The sequence below is a fragment of the Phascolarctos cinereus genome, unplaced genomic scaffold (genome assembly GCF_003287225.1).
Source record: "Phascolarctos cinereus isolate Bilbo 61053 unplaced genomic scaffold, phaCin_HiC Scaffold_3;HRSCAF=262, whole genome shotgun sequence".
NCBI lineage: Eukaryota > Metazoa > Chordata > Mammalia > Diprotodontia > Phascolarctidae > Phascolarctos > Phascolarctos cinereus.
Genome location: NW_027555736.1, coordinates 147693262 through 147715341, shown reverse-complemented (window position 1 = coordinate 147715341; position 22080 = coordinate 147693262). Strand labels below are relative to the sequence as shown.

At 37.6% G+C, this 22080-nt stretch overlaps 1 protein-coding gene across 8 annotated transcripts in view; it reads right to left on the bottom strand.

Moving 5' to 3' along the window:
- MAP2K5 (mitogen-activated protein kinase kinase 5) overlaps positions 1-22080 on the bottom strand; it is a 282818-nt gene that overhangs the window by 135221 nt on the left and 125517 nt on the right. For all 8 annotated transcript variants that reach the window (XM_078151216.1, XM_020982680.2, XM_020982672.2 and 5 more), the window contains 2 exons: positions 19605-19666; positions 13600-13648 (listed from right to left, as the gene is read on the bottom strand). In XM_078151216.1, the coding sequence (XP_078007342.1) occupies positions 13600-13648; positions 19605-19666 (111 nt within the window). The remainder of the gene's footprint in view (positions 1-13599; positions 13649-19604; positions 19667-22080) is intronic.

The window sequence follows — 22080 nt, the reverse complement described above, 5'->3', positions numbered from 1 at the left end:
ACACTTTTCTAAATAGAAATCTGTTTGGTCTATACTTTAGTTAGCAACTGCACTTCTCAAAAAATGTGAAAGCCCTTGTATCAGAAAAAAAAAAGTTACACAAATCAGGTCCACATGGAGAAAAATTTTCCTCAAACACCAAGTATCTTGGTATCTTCTACAAACTTCTGACATCTGTGTAAGGCTACCCCAGCTTGATTGCCAATTTTATTTTTTTTAATCTAAGTTCCATTCTCATTACCCTTCCATTTCTATTTTTTATCCTCAGGGAAAGAGAGAGCAGTTACTGTCAGGGCATTCTCACATCTTCCAAAGCAATGGTATAGGTGTTAATCTTGTATTTATGTTTGATGTGGGTAATGATGGTTATGACTAGAGCTTTAGGTTTATTAATATGCAGGGCTATCACCTCATTAGTGGCGTGCATGTTTTGAAGTTAAGCTGCAATGTTTGCTATAATGTCTGATCTGGCCTAACAGACTTCCTCATTGTTCATTTCCTTTGTTTTTATCCACAGTCAGTAGGTGCCATGCTTGGAGAACTCAAACACGTGCCTTTTAATAAGGACAGTTTTTCCACAGCAGCTAATCATTGTGGAATTCCTGAGCCATTTTTAATAACTATTTCCTAATGTAATTTTATTCCATGTTTGGTATTACATTATAGAAAATATTTACTAATTATAACACAGAAATGGAAAATACAACAGACACTCTTAGCTGGTTAAGGAATGGAGTGTTCTAATATAAATGTACTATATTTACACACATTGATTACCAATTTTGAAAGACTTAAGATGCAATAAAATACACTTAACAGTAGAACCATATATAATACATTTTAATTTTTTGATGATTTAGGACGCAGCCGCCTCAGGGTTTTTATTATGAATGTCAATTATCTGTATATAATGGCAATTATTTGTAACTGAAATTCTAGAGCACTGGTTAATAGGGATTTCCACTTGAAAGAATGCCAAATAAACTAGATTTTACTATAGCAGTAAATTTCAACTGGACAGCTGGTTTGCCAGCTGCCAATTGTTCATATTACCTAATACTCTAAAAATTAACACTGGACAACTACTCAACTACATAGATTCACTATTTCAAGTTTCTTTGGAAGCTGTATAGCACCTTTTAGAAAATTAAATAGTGAAACATTTTCTAGCAGGTTCAGTGTAATTGGACACTGGATGTCAGTGTCTCTTTTTCTCTCTTTTTTTAATACACTTAGCTTTAATATCTTAAAAAGTTAAAATATGATGCTAGTAATTGTACAATTGTAAAAGTATAAATAACTTAGTGATAATTAAAAAAAAACTCCATGATTTCATGTGTGGGTACTCCTATCAACACAAATTTGCAACCCCTCTTCATTTTAAAAGACCGTTTTCTTAAATTTCTCTGGCCCAAAATATTTAATACCCAGACACCAACTTTTAGGGTTGTGCCTCTTAGGTAGACTGGTCCTTGGGTTACAAATAGTCTATCTCTGAGCCTAGACTTTAGAGGTCATCTAATCCAACAACCTTATTTAACATATGGAGAAAATGAGATTTAGAGAGGGGAAGTCCAAAGTCACAGAAGCAGTAACTCAGGTTTTCTTATCCCAAATTCAATATTCATTCCATTACTATATCACAGCGTCCAGAACTGGAGCTCTATTGGCATAGCTTTGACACGCCATGTCAATATGATTTAAGTGGAGGATATCAATAATGGTATTTTATAACAGCAAATTACAACAATACTTGAGGATTCTGTGTGTGGGCACACACATAGTGACGGAACTCCCAGTGTGGAAATTTTCTCCATAAACACCAATCACAACTCATTGATAATTGAGAAGATTGCCTGCAGCTCTGAGAAGGTAACTGAATTATTGCCCACAGTTACACAGCAAGAACGTATCAGAAACAGGACTTGAATCTGGGTCTTCCTGATTCCAAGTCTAGCACTGTACCCACTATTTAACCCTGCCTCTCAATAATAAAGAATTATCCATGCAGCTAAAAATCAGGAACAGTGTACTAAAAGGAAGCCATTTACTTAATCCATTGATGATTCCATGCTTCTTCAGTGTGGGTTTCCCCCTTCTTGCAGATCATAAATCTTTCATGCTTACCTATCCTGTGTAACTTTTGTCTGTTTTTCCATAAATTCTCCACAGAGCACCAAGCACCAAAAGTGCCAGAGGCCTTCCTTTGCTTTTTGTTTTTTTAAATAGTTTGTGGATGTCAGTATGTCCTGTGGGTGAACAGCCCATGGGGTCATTCTTTGAAGTATACACAGATACTCCCTACCTGGTTTCAAGTGCCCACTTGAAAACTTGTGGGGAGCCTACTTCTAGCCATGCACAAGAGCTTATGATGAAGAACTCCCTAACAGGCCTCTGATCCACAAGATCTGATGACTCGAAGTTTATAAAAAAGCGAGCTACTGGAGTCTGGGGGTCCTCTTGCTTTTTGGTTGTGAAGTGTATTTACTATTTTGAGTTGGTCTCAAGAGGGTAAAGGGAGAAGGCAGCTGCCCTGTCCTTCACTCAACCTCTATATAGCTATACGGACCTGGGCACCTCTCTCTATTCTTTCCTGATCTTAGGCAAATGGATATTCCAAGATGGAAATGTCTAGGCACCTTGTGAGTTTTCAAAGTTCAAAGTTCAGCTTGCAAAGTCCTGCAAGGCCCATGAAATGGAGGCTATTACATCCACTAAAGCAGCACTGGCTGATGGCAGAGGAAGCACTGGGATCAGACATACCAATAACAGAGGAATGTGGAAAGAGTCACTGGAGAAATTAGGCAGCTGTAGGATGTAGGAGTGAGATGTGACAAACAGATCGTGTGAGAACACTATAAAGGGAGGAGGGTTTTTCATGACCAAGAGCTGTCGATTATCCCTTTGCTATTTTTTCTTTGCTATATTTCCTTACATGTTTGCTTTATGAATCTTGTACCCTTAAGTTTTAGTTCACTCTGTCACAGATATTGTGGGAATTGGTGAAGAGTATGCCCCAGGTTTAGTGGAGATAGAGCAGAAATATCTTACACCCAATATTTTTGTTATACCACCCTAGTAAATGCCTTTGCTAAAAGCCAAGTAGATTACTACACGGTTATCTTTAGAACATGAGGCTAGCAATCTCCCATATGGAGACCCAACTTACAAGATTGAGTGTAAACTTCAGGAGCAACCCCAGAAAAGGCCCTAAGTATAAAAGGCCTTCTCTTTTTTAAAAAAATTAATTTATTTTTAGTTTTCAATATGCACTTCCATAGGCTTTTGAGTTTTAAATTTTCTCTCCCTCCTTCTCCGCCTCCCTCCCCAAGACGGCATGCAATCTGATATAGGCTCTACATACACATTTCTATTACACATATTTTCACATTAGTCATATTGAAAAGAAAAATTAGAACCACTAGGAGGAAACACAAGGAAGAAAAAACAAAACAAAAGAAAAAAAGAGCAAATAGGATGCTTAGATCTGTATTCAAATGCCATAGTTCTTTCTCTGGATGTGGGTGGCATTTTCCATCATGAGACTTTTGGAGATGTCTTAGATCCTAGCATTGCTGAAAAGAGCTAAGTCTATCAAAGTTAGTCATCGCACAACATGGCTGTTACTGTGCACAATGTTCTCCTGGTTCTGCTCACTTCACTCAGCATCAGTCCATACAAGTCTTTCCAGGTAAAATTTCACTCTTGATACCTAAGCAGTCCAACTCTTTTTCTCTTCATACATTTCCTTGGTAACTTTGATGCCTTTTCTTGTGTGCATGTGATAATTGGTAAAATACTGCAGGTTGTTTACTTGGGATCACACAATCTCGTAGTTGGAAGGAACCTCAACTGTCTTCAGGTCCAACACAGAGAAACAATCCCTCCATGATCATTCCAGACAAACAGTCACCCAGCCTTTGCTCGAAGACCTCCACGGAGGGGAAACCTAGTACTACTTCCTCTGTGCATCTTTCCATAACCCTTTGGGTAACTGACAATTTTGATTCTTCTAAGATCAGGGTGCTTGATAGTTGGAAGACATGATATATTTTTGCAAGAATATTGGCATTAAAAAAAGATGAACTTCTACAGCAGTAAGCAGCATGGGTTCACTACATAATTTCTCAAATGTAATCCAGTCCAATTTCTATCTCCTATTCAATTCTGGGCCCATTCTGCTGGCCATCTGCAGTGTTTGTTCAAGACCTATATACTGATAGCTGAACTCAGTGGGCTGCCTGTTCAACTTGCATGTCATGATTGGCAATATGCATTTTTCATCACTTTGTTTTTCCAAAGTGGATAGCTAATCTCTTTGGAATGATCATGGATTTCATAAAGAAGGCCCTACAGTGTTCTAGGCAACCTGCACAATGTCATCCACAAAGAGGAACATCTGGTGAATCTCACCATCAATAGGGAATCCCTCTTCTATTTGGGTTCTATTCTTCCCCAACACCACTGAATATCTTAGGTGAATATTTTCCTGTTTTATGCCTCGCTTGATATTGAACATGGTTATTCCTGTGGCTGCATCTGTCATGGTACCTTATATGATTTTTAACATAAGCTTGGAAGACCCTGTGAGAACAGATTTTGTCCAGTGTGGCCTTTGAGCTCCTTCTGGTTTACTTCTGAAGCTCATGCCTGAGGGGATAGGGGAGAAGTCATGGTTGAGGGGAAAAGAGATACGAGCATGTGATCGATTCATCAGCAACATGGCAAAAGCAGGGCCCCCTCATCCTGTTACTTTGGATGTGTTAGTGAGGAGGTACAAACCTTTGAGAGCTCCAGACTTTTATAGCTAAGCTCCTGGAACAAGAATATTGCCCCAGTCAGATGATGCCTTACTGTTTTACCAATCCACAGGAGAAAACAACTATAACCCCCTGCCTATTTCTCTGAGGAAGCTGGACAGGGTCCTAGCTTTTTGGGGGAGCAGTGCCAGCTCTGCACCCTTTCAACCAAAGGGACTTTTGTAACTGGGAATCTGGACAGAAATGCACTTTACTTGATAGAAGACAGCTCACTACTGGGGAACTACCAGCTTTAAGCCTGAGTTTCAGGTAAGGTTTAGTTATCCTCAAAAGACATTATGCTTTAGCTTCAAGCATCACTTAGGGGATGAGACTCTTACATGAATTTTCGCTACATGAATCTGGGAAGAAGCAATTTTTTTTTTGCAAGGCAATTGGGGTTAAGTGATTTGCCCAGGGTCACAGAACTGGTGTCTCAGGCTGGATTTGAACAAAGGTCCTCCTGACTCCAGGGCCAGTGCTCTATCTACTGTGCCACCTAGCGGCCCTAAGAAGTGGTTTTAAAGAAGGGTTTGAAAGATGCATTTTAAGGTGGCCTAGTAAGTACCTTGCCAGAGATAACTTACTATATCTGATGGACCTTCTTATCCAACTGGAGAAAAGATAAACATCAGGAGAGGGTGTGAGTATAGGATCTCAAGCTAGCCAGGATAGGGAGGTCAACAGGAAGACCAAAGCCATGTAGCTAAGACCTACTTGGCCCAGGCAGCTTCCTGTAACTGCCAGTACAGGGGAAATCATGGCCTGTGTTTTCAGTACAATTCCAGATCATCTGATTGCCACTGTTACTGGTTGAAGATTCAGGATGGAGATAGGGAGCCTGTGAGGAGGCAAGGGAGCTTGAGGGAAAGAACCATATCTGAAGTCTCATTTCCCAAGTACAGAGCCATACTGAGTCTTCAGGTCTAGTTTTTTGTTTGTTTTTGTCTACGTGGTACTAGCCTTATCATGATACCTGGACTAATGCCACTTTGACAGAAAGTGCACAGAGGACAGCCAAGGTAAATTTCCCATGATTCATATGATGAGAAACAAGGGTTAGAAAAGGAATATCAATACCCTTCCAGCCCTGAGGAGGGTCCTTACATATGGGGGTAAGGAAGTGTGGTGGACCTTTAAATTCAGACCTTTTCTTTGGGTCTGATACTTTCAGATACTGAAAAGAATGGCTGACACATGGAACAACGTGGCCCTTAGCATTTCTCAGCTCTTCGAAAGACAGGCAGAAGGAAGAACCAAGAAAATGAATGTTGCAAAGATTCTGGACAAGGAAACTCCAGGAAGACAAGGTAGTAGTAGTGCTCTGCGGTACAGACTCATGAGCCCAGCAGGAGTTAGGCAGTTTTCCCTGCTTTATGGCAGGGTAACTCTCACCCTTGGAAGGAGAGAAGGGAAAAACAGGAGTTGGAAGGAAGTTACTGTCAGATATTTGGGATGCTGTCAGGCTGAAAGGGGGAACAGGAAGAGATAGGTACCCCCTGCTGTAGAAGATTCCTTCTTTGTATCCTGTCATGAGAGGGGTGGCTGCAAGAAGGAAGCAACTGTCTACAGTTCTTCACAGGGGTATTTAGGAACATCAGATAGTAGTCTCAGGGATAATACAATATATGTTGAAAGAAGTCTAGGAGACTAGTCTGAGCTGTGAGTCCAGTAGCAGGTAGGGAGTTATTTAATGCACGTGTGTTCTAGGTGTGGACACTTACGATTAGGGAGTCCAATAGTAGCATGTTCTAGAGATGAAATTACAACATGAGAGGAATCAGTGTGGAGTTTGGAAGCTGGCATGAGAACAGAGGGAGCAGCCTGAAAATGAGCATAAGTATAGAGAGTATACAAGGAAGGAGGGTTGTGACTTGGCTGCTAGTACCCTCCCCACTGCAACGTATGTGGTGTGAGGCTGTGATGAAAGTCCTTAAAATCAGATTCTGTATAATATGGTATATCTGAATTGTGGGCTGCTGATTGCCTCCTAGTTTCTGTTTCAGAAGGTGTGTTATCATGGAAACAATGAACATGAACCTGGAAAGACAGTGAACAGAAGGACCTGGTGTGCTGTGGTCCATGGGGTTATGAAGCGTCAGACATAACTGAACAACAAATTGGGTCCACCAGTACCAGTATTCCAACTTTCACTGGGGGGGCTGTGACAGTTTATTTGTAGAGAATCTTTAAGGCTGTATTTTGCCTAAGTTAAATGTATATTTTTAAAAATGAACAGACAATAGGTAGTGGAATCTTATTAAAACATCTCTATTCTTGCCAGTAAATCATGTAATTAAAATTGTGGTCTGCTACAAAAAACAAGCTGTGAAAGCCTGTTTGCTCCCTTTTCACATCTTGGTAAAAGATACCCCTGATGCATACACAGACTGTTCTCAAAAAGATGATCTGGAGATGAGAAAGTCAACATATGGGTCAGTATCTGTTGATGGCTTCTTGATCTTTTGGGGGACTAGGGAGGAAGTGACAAAAAAGAAATACCATTTATGATATTTTTCTTTTTTTTGGTCATTTTTACTTCTCTCACATAACCTGAAAACCGATCCCTGAGACTTTAAAATTACCTGGGGCACCCATTTCTTTCTAACTTCTGAAGCAGCATTGCTACTTTCTCACAGTTTATCACATGCCAAGGTGACAAGAATCCAAAAATGGTAGTTCCACCATTGTTGCCAGTGAAAATAGGTCACCACTGAAATGCTGGCACATTTGTGCTATTTCATATTTCTTTACTATTCTCCCAGTTTTATTTACAAATGCTTTTAGAATGATCTAGCTTGGTCGGGTCTCATATCAACCTGCTTGCAGACTAATATTTGCCTGAAATGCTTATTACTATTTTGTGAGGAGATACTGCTTATAATGTCATTCTCCTCTATATAATTTTGCAAATGAACTTGTATCCTAATACCATGTTGTCCTTGTTTGCCATGTCTTTACTTGGCTAAAGTAATTTCTTGTTTTTTCTGGTCACCCTGTTAAAATGATTCTTTGTATTCATTAAACTCCTCTGGTGACAACTGGTCTGTTCCTGTCTCTCTCCACTTCAGGAGACAACTTGCTTAAATAAGTTAGTATGAAGCTATTGTAACTGCACTGTCTTCTTGTCATTTTTATCTCTCTTATTTGGTGTCAACTACGACCTATGCTCTAATAAGTCATTAATGTGATCACATGGCTGACTGTGAAATAGCCCCCACAGTGGTAACCAGTCATTTCTTTTCCTGCTAAGACAGAGTAAATTTCTTTTTTTTAATGAGGCTGTTTAGTGCTCAACTCTCTTCTTAACGATAACATGCATGATACAGAGGTTTTTCTTGTCTTTCTTAACATTGCATCATATTTTTCAGCAGTTTCACTATCCTTCCCTATGCCCACCTTTACCCTGGTCACTAAGTATTAAGGTACATATGCTGACTTAGTTTTGAGTATCTTATTAAAACTATATAGAATTTCCCCATTTCCTTGTCTTCCGTAACAGATGTTGATACAAACCTACAAGTATTTTTAGTGTCGTACGCTTACACTCATTCTGAGCATGGCAAAGTATGATAACCTAGTGTTTTATGCTATGTCTCTAGTTGACTTTTGGCCTATGTACAACTACTCTGTTACTCTGATCACCTCTTCAAGAAGAACCTGCTGGTTTTAATGCTGGTGCACAGATCTAGAGCTGGAAGGAGCCTCAGGAGCCAAGTAGTCAATCCCCTCACTTTTCAAATGAGGAAGCTGAGTCCTAAGGAGACTAAGTGACTTGCCCAAGGTCACAAAGGTGATAAATATGAGGAGGCAGCATTCTGACTCCAGAGCCAGCACTCTTACCATGTACTGGATTTTGACTGATATCAGGAGTGGTAATAAAGAGATGGCTCAGGTTCCCCATAGCAGACTGCATATTAAGAACATCAACAATTATATTATTGTTTGCAGATGTTTGGAGAACATGCCTTCTATGTCATGTCACCATAGAAGTGCACAAAGGGTCACTGTGTATTTTCTTTTGATGGGTCAGGAGGGTCAAACAGCTGATCACCTATCTGCTCTTCACTTAGCTGGGCTGGTCCTTGGACAACAGATATAGACTGTCACCAGGCTTGCAGTCAAAGCCTTCCCAGTTTGGTAAGACCTAGCAGAGTCGGAGGCCCATTGGTATAGCTTTTGAGAACCCAGAGTCATCTCCATGTCACAGTGATGCATCATATTGGGCCTTTTTGTGGAGAAGGAAGCCATTAAACATGGAAAATAGTTTTGTTCATTCTGTAACCAAACACATACACATTTCTTCATCTTTGATTCCTGTATTCCAAATAACACACAACAAATTCCTTGCATTTGACAGAAAAGCAAAATTCACACTAAAGGAAACTTAATTAAGACTTTGGGTGAAAAAGCTCAGAACATTTCCCAACCTATGTTCCATGAAACTCTGGTATGAATGACTAGGAGGACCATTTAAAAAAATTTAAAAAAATAAAGTATGATACTACTATATTTTTACCTCTTAAATGTTAAATATAAAATTATATAACACATCAATGTGATAACTTGGAAGGGGTATGAATATAGTTTTAATTTTCCTTATTTAGCCTCAAAATACTTCTTTTCCTCATTTTCCTAGGAAGAAAATGCTTTTATAGAACCCAAAGGGTTCTATGGCCAAGTCATTTTGAGAAAAGCTGACACCAATGATTGTTTGTTGTTAATTCTACCCAGGTCTCTGTTCCATTGTCTCCTCACAGTATCTCCCCCATAGCATTTTCCATTTCAAGCACAGTGCCCTGGTCTTGAAGAATCCTTTGTAATTTGGTATTTGGTGAATATACTGCTGGAATTTTGATCACAATTCACTTAAAGAAAATAAAAATGAGTTGCTGCATTTTAAAGAAAGTGCAGCTATGAGCCTGCCTAGTAAAAGTGTATATAACAACTACATTACCTATTTAATTGCCTGAGCTGATCTTAAAAGCTCTGATCTTTAATTGCCTGATTGAACTATCTTAAAAGCTACATTTTTTTTCTTTTTAAATCAAGGAGAAAATTAAATAGGGGCTTTTTGGTAAATAAAATGGTATCTTTAATCTTTTTTTGTAGACTCCAAGTTATTAAATATGAACAATAGAAACTACAAATATCAATAGGCATGGTAGTAACTTCTCAATATAGAGTAAATTTCTGTCTAAAATTCTTTAACAAAATCTTCTGGGATGTCTGAGAGCTTCTACTTCTCAATAAAAACATATGCTTTTAAATCTAGAAGGTGAAGTTTAAATGCATAAGCCACGAAACTCAAAGCTAAACACACAGACATATTTAATAAGTTGTATTACCATGGCATATTTATTTCTATAGTTTATCACTCTTCAACAGTGGGAAATAACTGTGCAACAGCATTCTAATTCATTATTCTATCTATCTAGACAGATACAGATATGTATATATACAATGGCAATTATTTAAAACTGAAATCCCTTGAGGGAACATTGTTGGACCATGAGATATTAACTATTACCCTCTCATATGATTCTTTATGGCCTAGTTTTTACTTTGTGTAAACTAAGAAACTGATCTAAGCTGGGAGGGAGTGGGGAATGAGGAGAGAATGAGAAGAAAAAGGTCAACTAAGGATTTCTCTTTTGAAGGGTCCATGTAGAAACCACTAAGGTACTCCCTCTTATTGACTGTGAATTGGCAAAGACTTTGCTCCGTAGAAGCTCATCTAAGGCTGGGGAAGAGGCTTAGCAAAAGAGTCCTGAGTACTTACTTGCACAAAAATATCTGAATCCATCCAATGAAGTGGAAGTATCCATGCCAATGATACAAAATGTCAGTATATCAAGGAAAGAACTCCCTCTACCATGGAAAATGCAATTTCTTCCACTACTCAACAGATCCTCCAAGCTGGCTGAAGGTCAGGAGGTTAAGTGACTGGTCTGTGATGCTATGATTAGTAGATGTCAAAGGCAGCATTTGAACCCAGGACTTCCCGACCCTAAGTCCAACATACCATTCATTATGCCATGATGCCTCTCAGAGACTCCTGTAATATGTCTCTCAAATAGATTTGGCTATAAGTTCTATGATTTGTGTGTGTATTCAGATGAATACATGGCAATTGCACTGAAATGCTACTGCTGCCACACTAAAGAAAGCTTGGGTAGCTGAGTCGTGGGTGCACCAAAATAATACTTGTCCATAGCCCTGAAGACTACATACATCAGTCACCCTCCATGCTAGGGCGACCACTAGTCAGCAAATACAGGCAGGGAGAAGCAGGACTTCTCGACTGATAATGTGTTAGTCTAGCCCAGGGGTGTCAAATTCAAACATAAAGAGGGACCCTCTGTGACTGACTTATAAAACCACATATCAATTGACTTAGAAAACGACATAGCAACGTGTAAATCCATTTGAAACAGCTACTTCTTCAGCAGCCTATTTCAATAGAAGGGAAAAATAAATAGATATTTCCCTAACATCAATAGTACAAAAAAAGAATCAAATAACCCACCTGGATTAACAACCCAGATAATTTGTATGACATTCCTAGAAGAAATAAGAATGGCATGTCTAAGTGTTGCTGCTAACAAGATCTCATTCAGAAACCTTCAAAAGACTGGAATTATCTATAGGTCTTCTAATTTTAAAAAGACAAACTAAATATGATTGCAGGTTTACTAAAACTTCATAGCTACTGAATTTCTCAGAAGGATTTTCAGAAGATTCCCAGGTTTCACAGCAAAAAAGGTCTACCTGATAAGCAGCTTCTACCACCAAAGGATTATGCTGCTGGCATAAAGTATAAACTAACGCTAAAGATCATTCTAAAGAAAAGAGAATTTTCATGGAACTATGGGTTAGGACTTTTCTACAGACAATTGCTGTTTTGCCTTATCCCATTTTTTTCCCTCTAAAGTCAATATGACAATAGGAATTGACCACTAGGTTAATTAGAATAAGCCCATAACATCTATTTGGGGAGTGAAGGAGGCTATGAGTATTGCATAACCCTTAAGAAATTCATAGGAGGTACATAATATCATCTATAAATAAAGCTAATACAAGCTTTTCATTTTTTCCCCCATCTATTGTCACTGGATATGTGTACACACACACACACACACAGAGCAAAATTATTTTTGAGTCACCACAGACAAGGTTCCTGATTGTTTATTTTTATATCAACTGCACACTAAAAAAGGGATAATAATAACAATAATGATAATAATAATAGCTAAGATTTATACAGCACTTATTATGTACCAGGCCCTGTGCAAGGTGCTTTACAATTATTTACTCATTTGACCCTCACAACAACTCTGGGATTTAGGTGCTATCATTATTCCCATTTTACAGATGAGGAAGCTGAGGCAAAGAGAGGTTAACTAACTTGTCCAGGGTCATAGCCAGTAAATATCTGAGGCCAGATTTGAACTTAGGTATTCCTGACTCCAGACCCAGTCAGTACGCTATCCACCACACCATTCATTTAGCTGTCCCCATGACAGTAGTAATGGTTTTAAGGAGAAATTTAGTTTGAAGTTTTATCTAACCAGTACAATTCTTACAGAACACAGAATGAGTGGACATTTCAGTCTGCAAAGCACAGGTTTAGGAAGAAATCTGGAATCACTAGGATTAAAAAAGAAAAAAAAACCAAAAGCCTTAGTAACAGATGTGATACAACAATTGAAAACATGAGTTGTTTTTTTCTCTCATAGTTTATACCTTTTTTAAAAAAATGTTTCCTTTAATCACATCTAATGTGTGTGCTACTGCATTTCCCAACTGTGCATAAGTCTAGAATGAGCAGATGTGTAAAATTAAACAGTACTGTTACTAACATTAGGCCCTGAAGTTGCTTTGTAATAGTCTGTTTCTTACTTAATAATTTGCTCCAAATGAATCCAGACATTTTGGGAACATTAAAACAAGCAAGAGGAGGGAGGTTCCTTATGTAACATTCAACAGTTATCAGATTATCTTCTCATCTGTTTTATAAATAGACCAGGCAGACTTCTGACTATTTCACTGATTTCTTATTTAAAGTTTTAAATTAAAAGTATAAGAAACTACAGTTATCCCTTCCATATCGTGGGGTTAGGGGCATGCTGCCCCTGTAATTTAGAAAATTTGCATAAAATTTTTTGGCCCTCCCTTCCTACCAGAGAAGAACTCTGAATTATTAAGGTATTCAAAGATAAAATATGTTGATATCATACAATACTATGCATATATTTTATGCATTTCTGAGTCTCTAAACTTTTTCTGTGACATCTGCTGGCCTTCACGTCATCGGCATCTTCTGCAAAACTCCCCCCAAATTGCCATTTAATTGCCAACCCCCAATATACTGAAACCACAATGGGGAAAGTTGCAATGTGGAAGGGATAACTGTACTCTTAAGGCATACTATTACAACATCTGAAACCACTAAGTGAATAAAAGGAAGGCAAATTTGTTGAAAGTGAAAATTTTTAACTAATTAGAGTTAAGTAACAGAATGGGGCAATGTCATCTACAAATTCCAAGAAAGTTTTTATGCAGCTTTGCTTAAGCATATATATGTTCCAAATATGGTACAACAAGAAACTATATATTTCCAATGACAGGAATGGAGGCAATAAATTTTTTTAAAAACACCATATGCCATGACAACTTTTTATGTCCCAAACCTTCCAAAACTCCTATTTTGAAAGTCATAAAGATGTGTCACTATCTCTTAAACACTAGGCCAAATGTTAATTTTACAAATAAGGGAAAACTTAAGTCCAACACATACCTCTATGTAATATCTTTAAACTCCACAGGTAGGTTAGGCCTTTAACAACCTAAATTTAGAAAAGAAAAAGAGAAAAGGCAAAAATGTTTTAAACTACAAATTTTAAAATAAAAAAACTCCATGATTAAATCAGATTTCAAAGCAATCAATATTTATTTAACATCTATTAGATATGTGTAAGACACAATGCTAAGCTGTGAGACACACAAAGAAATATAAGACATGGTCTGGTCTCTCTGCCATCCCCCTTCAATCTAATTATGAAGATAAGATATACGTACATAAGACTTCAATAGTACAAAGTAATAAACAAATGTAAATGTAAAATGTGTAGTACAAACAGTAAGTCTACAGAAGTTCAGAGAAGAACAATTAACCTGGTCAGGGAAAGCTTCAAAAAGGAGGTGAGATTATTCAAGCCTCGAAGGACAGGTAGGTTTTCAATAGGGAGAAAAGAGAACAATGACCAGTTAGAAGCAGGAAAGAAAAGAGCAAAGCTGTGTTAGGAGGAGTGCTGTCATCTAGTCTGGCAGAGAGCCTGCACAGGGGAGCAGAAAAGATCAAAAAAGTTGAGACTGTGCAATAAGACAATATAAACACTGGAATCAGAGTGATTCGATTTTCCACTCTCAGCAACCCACGTCAACAACCATGAGTCAACTACAATCATGAGACTGTCCACCTATCCTCGTTTACCAATGCATAATGCCTTCTAATGAGACAACCCAGAGTTGGTACTAGCCAGGTTTTGAATCTGTACTAATAAGTTATCAAAGTGCAAGTGACTGCTTTCTTCACAAACCATCAGCATATGTGCATAAGGGCACACTTTGGTAATTATCCCAGCATTTCAAAGAGTTCCTCAAGTGAACTGCTCAAGAGCAGGATTTGCAAATTTCAAGGTTTTCTATTCACAAGTTAATTAACCCTGATTGTCAAAATCTACTTAAAATACCTCATGTGAATTTTGTGAGACATAAAAAATATACATCATATAAAAATAAGAACTTCAAGATACAGAGTAGGATATACACAAAACAATCCTCCAAAATAAGAGGTGGTCATGGAACTGACTTATTTTGAAAACAATGAAATTAGATCTGGAAACTCATTGGGTAAGTATCTCAACAGAAATCCTAAGAATATGAGAAAAGAAAGAAAACATGGAAAGTAAAGTCAGTAAAATTTCAAAAGATGTCACTAAAGATCTAGGGCAAGACAAAATCTTATTTATCAATTAATGGTGGACAGAGGTTAACATATTTTAATTGTACACGTACAGTTCTGCACTCCAAAAGGTTCACTAACATGGTGTAATCAATTTCACTCTGTGTTTGTATAGTAGTCTAAGAAGAGATAATTGCTTCTAAAGATAATCTACCAGTGAAAATTTCACATAAAATGAATTCCTGCTTTAGGAGAGGAAATTTTTGTGTGGTGTTGAACCTACTTCCCAGAAAGTGAAATAAGAAACCACACTGTATAAAGAAGAATGTATTTATTAGTCACAGAAGGGATGGGAAAGAGAGAATGGAACAAGCATTCATTAAGCTCCTACTATGTGCCAGGCAACGTGCTAGACACTTTATAAACATTACTTCATTTAATCCTCACAACAACCCAGGGATACAGGTATTCTTATTACTCCCACTTTACAGTTGAGGAAACTGAGGCAAAGAGAAGTAAAGTGACTTGGCCAGGGTCACACAGCTAATTAGTATCTGAGGCCAAATTTGAACTCAGGTCTTCCTGATTCCTGACCCAGTACTTTATTTGCCACACCATCTAGCTGTTCAGAAGGTAGAGACAAATTTTTTTAAACTCCATTACAATAATACTAGCTAATAGCTAACAATTTTCTCTCTAAGTCATAGAAAGGGCCATCTTTTTGGAATAAGAAGTCAAGTATCCCTTGGGTACTTGTAATGATGTTAGGTTTAATTTCTAGGCTTGAATATATATGTAATTATACAAAATTTGTTCATTAAAGGCAATACACTAGTGAAAATCTTTGAGAGCCAATAAATAGGCAGAAAACTCCTTGTGTGAAATACAATTTATCACAAATTGTGAAAAGGGAAAAAAGACAAAGGAAAAGTTTTAGCAAGTGTTTCCTAAAATTTTAAACTATACCCATGTTATTTTAAAGTTTGGTTGACATACACTACATTTTCCTCCTAAGAGTCCAGGAGAAGTATCATTCTACAAAAAAACCAGAAACCTGCTTATAGAAAACCTAGGGGGCATTATTGGTATTCAGTAGACTAAGTTTTACAACAATGCCTTGACAAAGCCTTGACACTCAAAGTACTCATGCCTATTGTCAATCACTCACTCTCTGACAGTTCAAGTGCACATCCTTTCAGGGACAACTTCAATCAACATTAGCACTCAAAATACAAGGCACAATGTCATCAGTTCAGAAACAGAAGTGAAAAAACAATGTTCAGGCAAAGAAGGATCAGCAAGCAGCATTTCTTAGAGGCTCCAGCTGGGAGGAGGAAAGCAAACACTGCACCAGAGAAAAAGCTGAAGCTAACCAGATCATGTTTCAATTATACAATCTGCCATCATTCATCCCCTATCTCAAAGATCTGAGTAAAATATTACTGAAACAACTAGGAGAGCCACTATTGCCTCCTTTTCTCTGGATCCCTGCCTTTCATTTCAGTGCTTGGATCCAAGAATAATTCTTTGGCTACAGGGTTCTACATGTAAAAAGGGGCAGACGTTGAGAGAATTATTTGTTTTGATCTATTACTGTCCAGTTTTATCTCTTCCTTTTTTCTCTCTTCTTTTAAAAGTTTCCTCTCCCTTTTTCCTCTTTCTCCCTCCTTTTCTCCTGATGCTGCTCCTACTTTTTCATGTCCTCTTCCCTGGCAATGGCACCCTGGGTACTGCTTGGCCCTGAGGTTGGAACAGTTGCTGACCCCTCTTCTAGGACAATACTCATGCTGTCCTAGACGACTGCCTCTCCAAGGAGGTAATCATGGATACTAGAAACTGGTATCATTCTGGAAGGACATTTATTGAATTGTCTCTTTATCAAACTACTTCCAATAAAGTCCTACTCCAATGCCTCATCGTGGCCTGGGGGTGGGTGACTCTGGGCTCTTGAAGGCTATGTTAGTGGAATGGAAGTTCTGGTTGGTCATACGAACTAATCTCTCTATATTCATTAACTAAAAGTCAATCCAAACTTTATCTATCTATCTATCTACCTACCTACCTATTCAATCACAGTAATTCCTTAAGTCCATCTCTGCAGGAGGTGTGATTTATATTAGTGGAGGGAGTACCCAAACCAATGTCATTAAAGATTTTTTTTTTGAGATACTATTCAACTATAGGCTACAACTTATAATTAGATTGAAAGTGATAAGTAAGCAGTAGAATTCTTGAGGAAAGGAATTTTCACTTTTGTTATTGTATCTCCAGGGCCTGGCTATTTGCTTATAAAAAGCAGGTGCTTAACAAATGTGGTTCTATCTTTTGCTGATTTTGTTTTGAATGCTATCACTTCCCAGTCCTCTGCGTTTTCTAAATCCTTTCCTCTTTCTTCTCCTCTTTTGCTGACCACAACTTTTTGTCAGCTTGGTATTCATCAGCAGTAATTTGGGAAGACAGACAAGGCTTTGCTAACCCACTTATGTTTCCTAAAAAGAAAGATCTTTGAGGTGGGGAATAGGGGACAGGGAAGAGTCATTTTATAAGATTAGGATCTAGAAGACATTAGAAAAAGTGACAAATTAAGAATCCTGACATAAGAGTATAGAGCTGGAAGGGACCTGGGGGTATTTAACTATAATACTCTAATTTGACAGATGAGGAAACTGAGGCTCTCATCTTCCCTGACCAGATAAAAAGACTTGCCAAAAGTTACACAAAAATAAGTGTCAGGGCTGGGAACTGAATTCAGGTCTTATGATTCTAAATGTAGGGTTCTGCACCTGAAGTCAGGAAGATTTGGGCTCAAATTCCACTTGGACATTCACCAACTCTGAGACCCTAAGTAAGTCACATAACCTCTCTATTCCTCAGTTTCCTTATCCACAAAATGGAGAAAATAATAGAACTTGCATCACAGTGCTGGTATGAGGATCAAATGAGATAATTTGCAAATCTGAAAGGTACTATATAAAGTGTGAGCTATTATAATTATTCTCTATAACTAGGTTAGTCACAAAGGCAAGGGGAAAAGCACACATTTAAAAAGAAGGTAAAGCTATAAAAAGATCAGGGCAAAAGTGAAGAGTAGTGTGATTTTTTAAAAATTGACAAGCTTTTAATTAGTTGATGTATGCTGCAGAGTGTGCCCATTTTTTCTGGTGCCTCCATCCCTTCTCTGGACAGCAGAGTAAACAAGACAGGGACCTTGTGTGGCCCCACTGCACAAAATGAGACTTATGGAATCAGAGGAGACTAGCGAAAGTGTGTTCCTATTGATATGAAGTTTAAGAGGAGAATGTGCACCTTTTTTTGTGTGTATTTTTTTTAATGTGGATCTTTACTTTCCCTTTTCTGCCTTTTATTAAATGATCTATTAAATTTTTGAGCCACGGACTGCTAAAAGCAATATCATATCACTCACACTTAGAAGAGGAAATGAAACAATTTTATTTTCACCTGAAATCTTGATTTAAAGAATTCCAAATCCATGGCAAAAATACTCCACCAAAATATGTTGATTATGAGCTCCTTAACAGCACTGGTTGTTAAGGCAAGAAAGTTCCCCTCACCCTGGGTAGTTCACACCAATAATTAGAGAGAAAAAAGTAAAGCTGTGAATTACAATGAACTAAGAGGAAATAACTGTCCATGTTGGATTAAAGGATTTAAGTTGTCAGTTTGATGTATAATGAATGCGAAAATCAGCCATTTAATTAAATGGTACATGGTATAATCACTTTGTTATGCTTTAAACTGCCTAAGTTATGAGAGCACCTTCTATCTAGCAATTGTTTAACATTACCACACCCCATGTGAGATACTCTTATCTAAATTTATTCCAAATCTAGAAAAAAAACCCCAAAACAAAACAAAAAAATAAATTTATTCCAAATCTGAAATCCAAAATTCATACAATATTTGCTTATCCATCTAAATTCCATTAGTAAATAGCTAGGAATTAAAACAGCTTTATAAAAACAGAACAGGAAAATTGTTTATGATCACAAAGACCAAATTTCTAGATATGGTTTGAAGACTTACTACAAATTAACACACACACACACACACACCCCAGACCATAGGACTACAGATTTAGGGATGAAAGGAGCTTTAGGGGTCATTTAATCAAGTCAGGTCAACAACATTCATTAAGTGCTTATTATGTGACAGGTACTGTGGTAAAGAAAGCCAAAAAACCCGCTGAGGAAACTGAGGCTCAGAGAGGGTAAATACATAACAATGATAATGATCATAATAATACATGTATATACCAATATATCAAGAGCATATGATTTCATCAGTGCAGGAATTCTCTTGCTATCAGTGGAGACCAAACCCCATCTATAATTTATAATCCTACAAGATTTGCCTGAAGCTCAAGGAGGTTTAGGGACTTGCCTGTTATTATATCAACATCACTAAAGTGGACATTTGAACCTAGGTTTATTTCTTTCAGAATGAAAGTTTCCTCATTCCTTCAGAATGAAGTAGTTACTTATGCACAAACTGGCTCATTTTGTAATTGGTAGCTACAAATTGTCTAATTGTAAAGACATTTTCCATCTCTAAAATAAATCAAACAAAAACCAGGAAACATTATCCTTTCTAGCAAATCTGGAAAATCCAATGAATTTTAGTACATAGGAAGAAGTGATCTTGTACAAGAAGTACAAGAGCAGAGGAGGGATAAAGAAAATCCCAAGCAGCACACTGGCCTCCTCTCCTATCAAGACTTATAGAAAAAGAAGGCTAAGGGCCAGAGTGCAGAAAAGGCAGGAGGCTAACTACAAAGAGTTCATCACCCAAATATCACAAGGTGAAAGCCAAATACTCACTGCTACTGCAATTCTTCCCAGGACATGCTCTGGAATTTTCCTATACACATCCAAAGATCCTCCTGTAGAGATAAACAAATGTGGTTATTTAATATAAATAACACTATGGCAAAGATTGCACTAGGGCAGCTTTTTTTGTACATCCCCCTTCCCCCATGTTACACACTAAATATCCAGGGTCAAATTGGTTTTTAGCCCAATTTGCTTTGTGATGGGCATAAATTTTACATCTGCAATTAAGTGACCCACATTTGCACTTAGCTATCTGAGAGCACAATTAGTCACTTTCACCTTACTCCCAAGAGTACGATTATATGTCTGTTAAAACTGTGTCAAGAAAAAGAGAAGCCTAGTCAAGACAGGGCTCAAAATATGGCCATTGTAGAAATTTAAAAAATGACAGAACAAGGGCTATATAGTACTGTATATCAGTTTCCTCAAACGCAAACTATGATAAGAGTTTTTATTCCTATAGGATCACAGATCTAGAACTGAAAGGGCCCTCAAAAGCCATTTAGTCCAATACTCTTATTTTAGAGATGAGGAAACTGAGGCCTGAGGAAGTTAAGTGACTTGCCTAAGGTCACACAGGAAGTGTAAGAGGCTATATTTGAACCCAGATCCTATGACTCCAGAATAAGTGCTCTGTCTGCAATAATGACAAAAAAAAGTTTACCAGGAGCACCATAAATACAAAAATGTTCTAAGAACAATAATCACAGTGTCTGACTATAAAGCAATGGGATTTATTTAAAGCCACAAATGACCCAACTAAAAACTTAAAGACTTTGTTATTTTTGGAAGCAGTGCACTGATTCCACAGATAATGCCACTGCTCAAAATTTGTTTTCAACTATTCTCTGGACTGCCTTGAGAACTTGTTTTCATATCATACAAATTTGGGTATATGGATTCCATTTATCTGACCCAAAATGATGCTCCTCTATTTGACTGAATGAAATTTTGTCTAAATCTACTCCTCGAAGGCCAAATATTTGATACTACTGATTATATTCAAAAGAATGTGTGATACTCTGTGGAAAGGTGGAGATTTTAGGTAAGGAATACTCCATACATTGCGTGTTAATTATGTTGTACTGACTGATTTCATTCACCTATTTTTTTGTTTTGATTTTAGTAATAAAGGGTCATTGAAAATGGTGATATATCACCAAGTGACTATGGTATAAAAACAAAATGCATCAATACAACTTTTCAAAAAAAAAAACAGTGACAATCTCTAAGGACAATTTCAAAGTTAAAACTTAAAAAGGTTTAGAATTATGGTAACATTACTGGAAGATATGTAGTCTTCTCAGGTGACTACTTTGGAGATATACATTCTGGTATATTTGTGGGTTTTCCCCCCAAAGTCTCAAGACTTTATTGCTGTTAGGAATAATTTATGATGTAAGAACTTTGAGAGGAATATAGTGCCCGCTTGTTAATAATCTATCAGGTATATTTTAACACATAGAAAAAATTAAAAAATCAAGTACATTTGTTGGTAGTCAAATATGGCACTATAAGAGAGTTGGCTCCTTGCATATGTAAGAAATAGATTATTTCCAATTTCTTCCTGGCTCTCTCTATACCTGGAACCTCAAACTAAATATGTCTAAAATTTGAATCCTCTCCTCCTAAATTCTCTTTTTCTATGAATCATACAACCATCTTCTCAGTCCCCTGGCTCTTAACCTTAGAATCATCTTTGGATGTATGATATGAGGGAAAGGGAAGTTGGCAAATCCTATTATTTCTACCTCTAAAATCTCTTTCATATCTGGCTCTTCTTCTCTAATCCCACTGCAACCACCACAGCTCCCGCTGTTGTCTTTTCTCCTAGAGGCTTGCAGTAACTTACTGCCTTAAAGAATCACTGAATCTTTTATTTGGATGCAATACCAGAAGTCATCTAGTCCAATCCATACCTGAACAAGAATCTTCTCTGTAATATACATGACAAGAGGCCATCCAGCCTGTTGGAAGGCCAATTACCTCCTAGGCTACCCACTTTACTTTCAGACAGTTCTAATTTTTGGTAAATCTTTCACTACAAGTCACCTCTTTGTAACTTTCACTTGAAGCTCCTTAGTTCTGCCTCTTAGGGCAAAGCAAAACAAGTCTGGTTCCTCTCCTACACGATTTATTCCCTTCCAATAAATGAAGATAGCTCTCATATTCTCTCCCATGTGTCTCCTCTCTCCCACATCCCCCATGTTCTCAGGGCTTCTCTTCTACAGGCTAAACCTCCCCAATTCCTTCAGTCAACACTAATATAGCATGATTTCAAGACCCTTCACCAAACGACCTAACTATTGCTATCAAAATCCTTCCAAAAAGAGCACCCAGAAAAGAAATTTAAGCCATTATAAGCTATCACTGCTGTAGTAGATGGTGCAACACAAAGCTTAAAAGTTAAGTTGCTGGGTGCCCTAGACTTACTCATAAATACTTAATTCTGGCTAGGAAACCA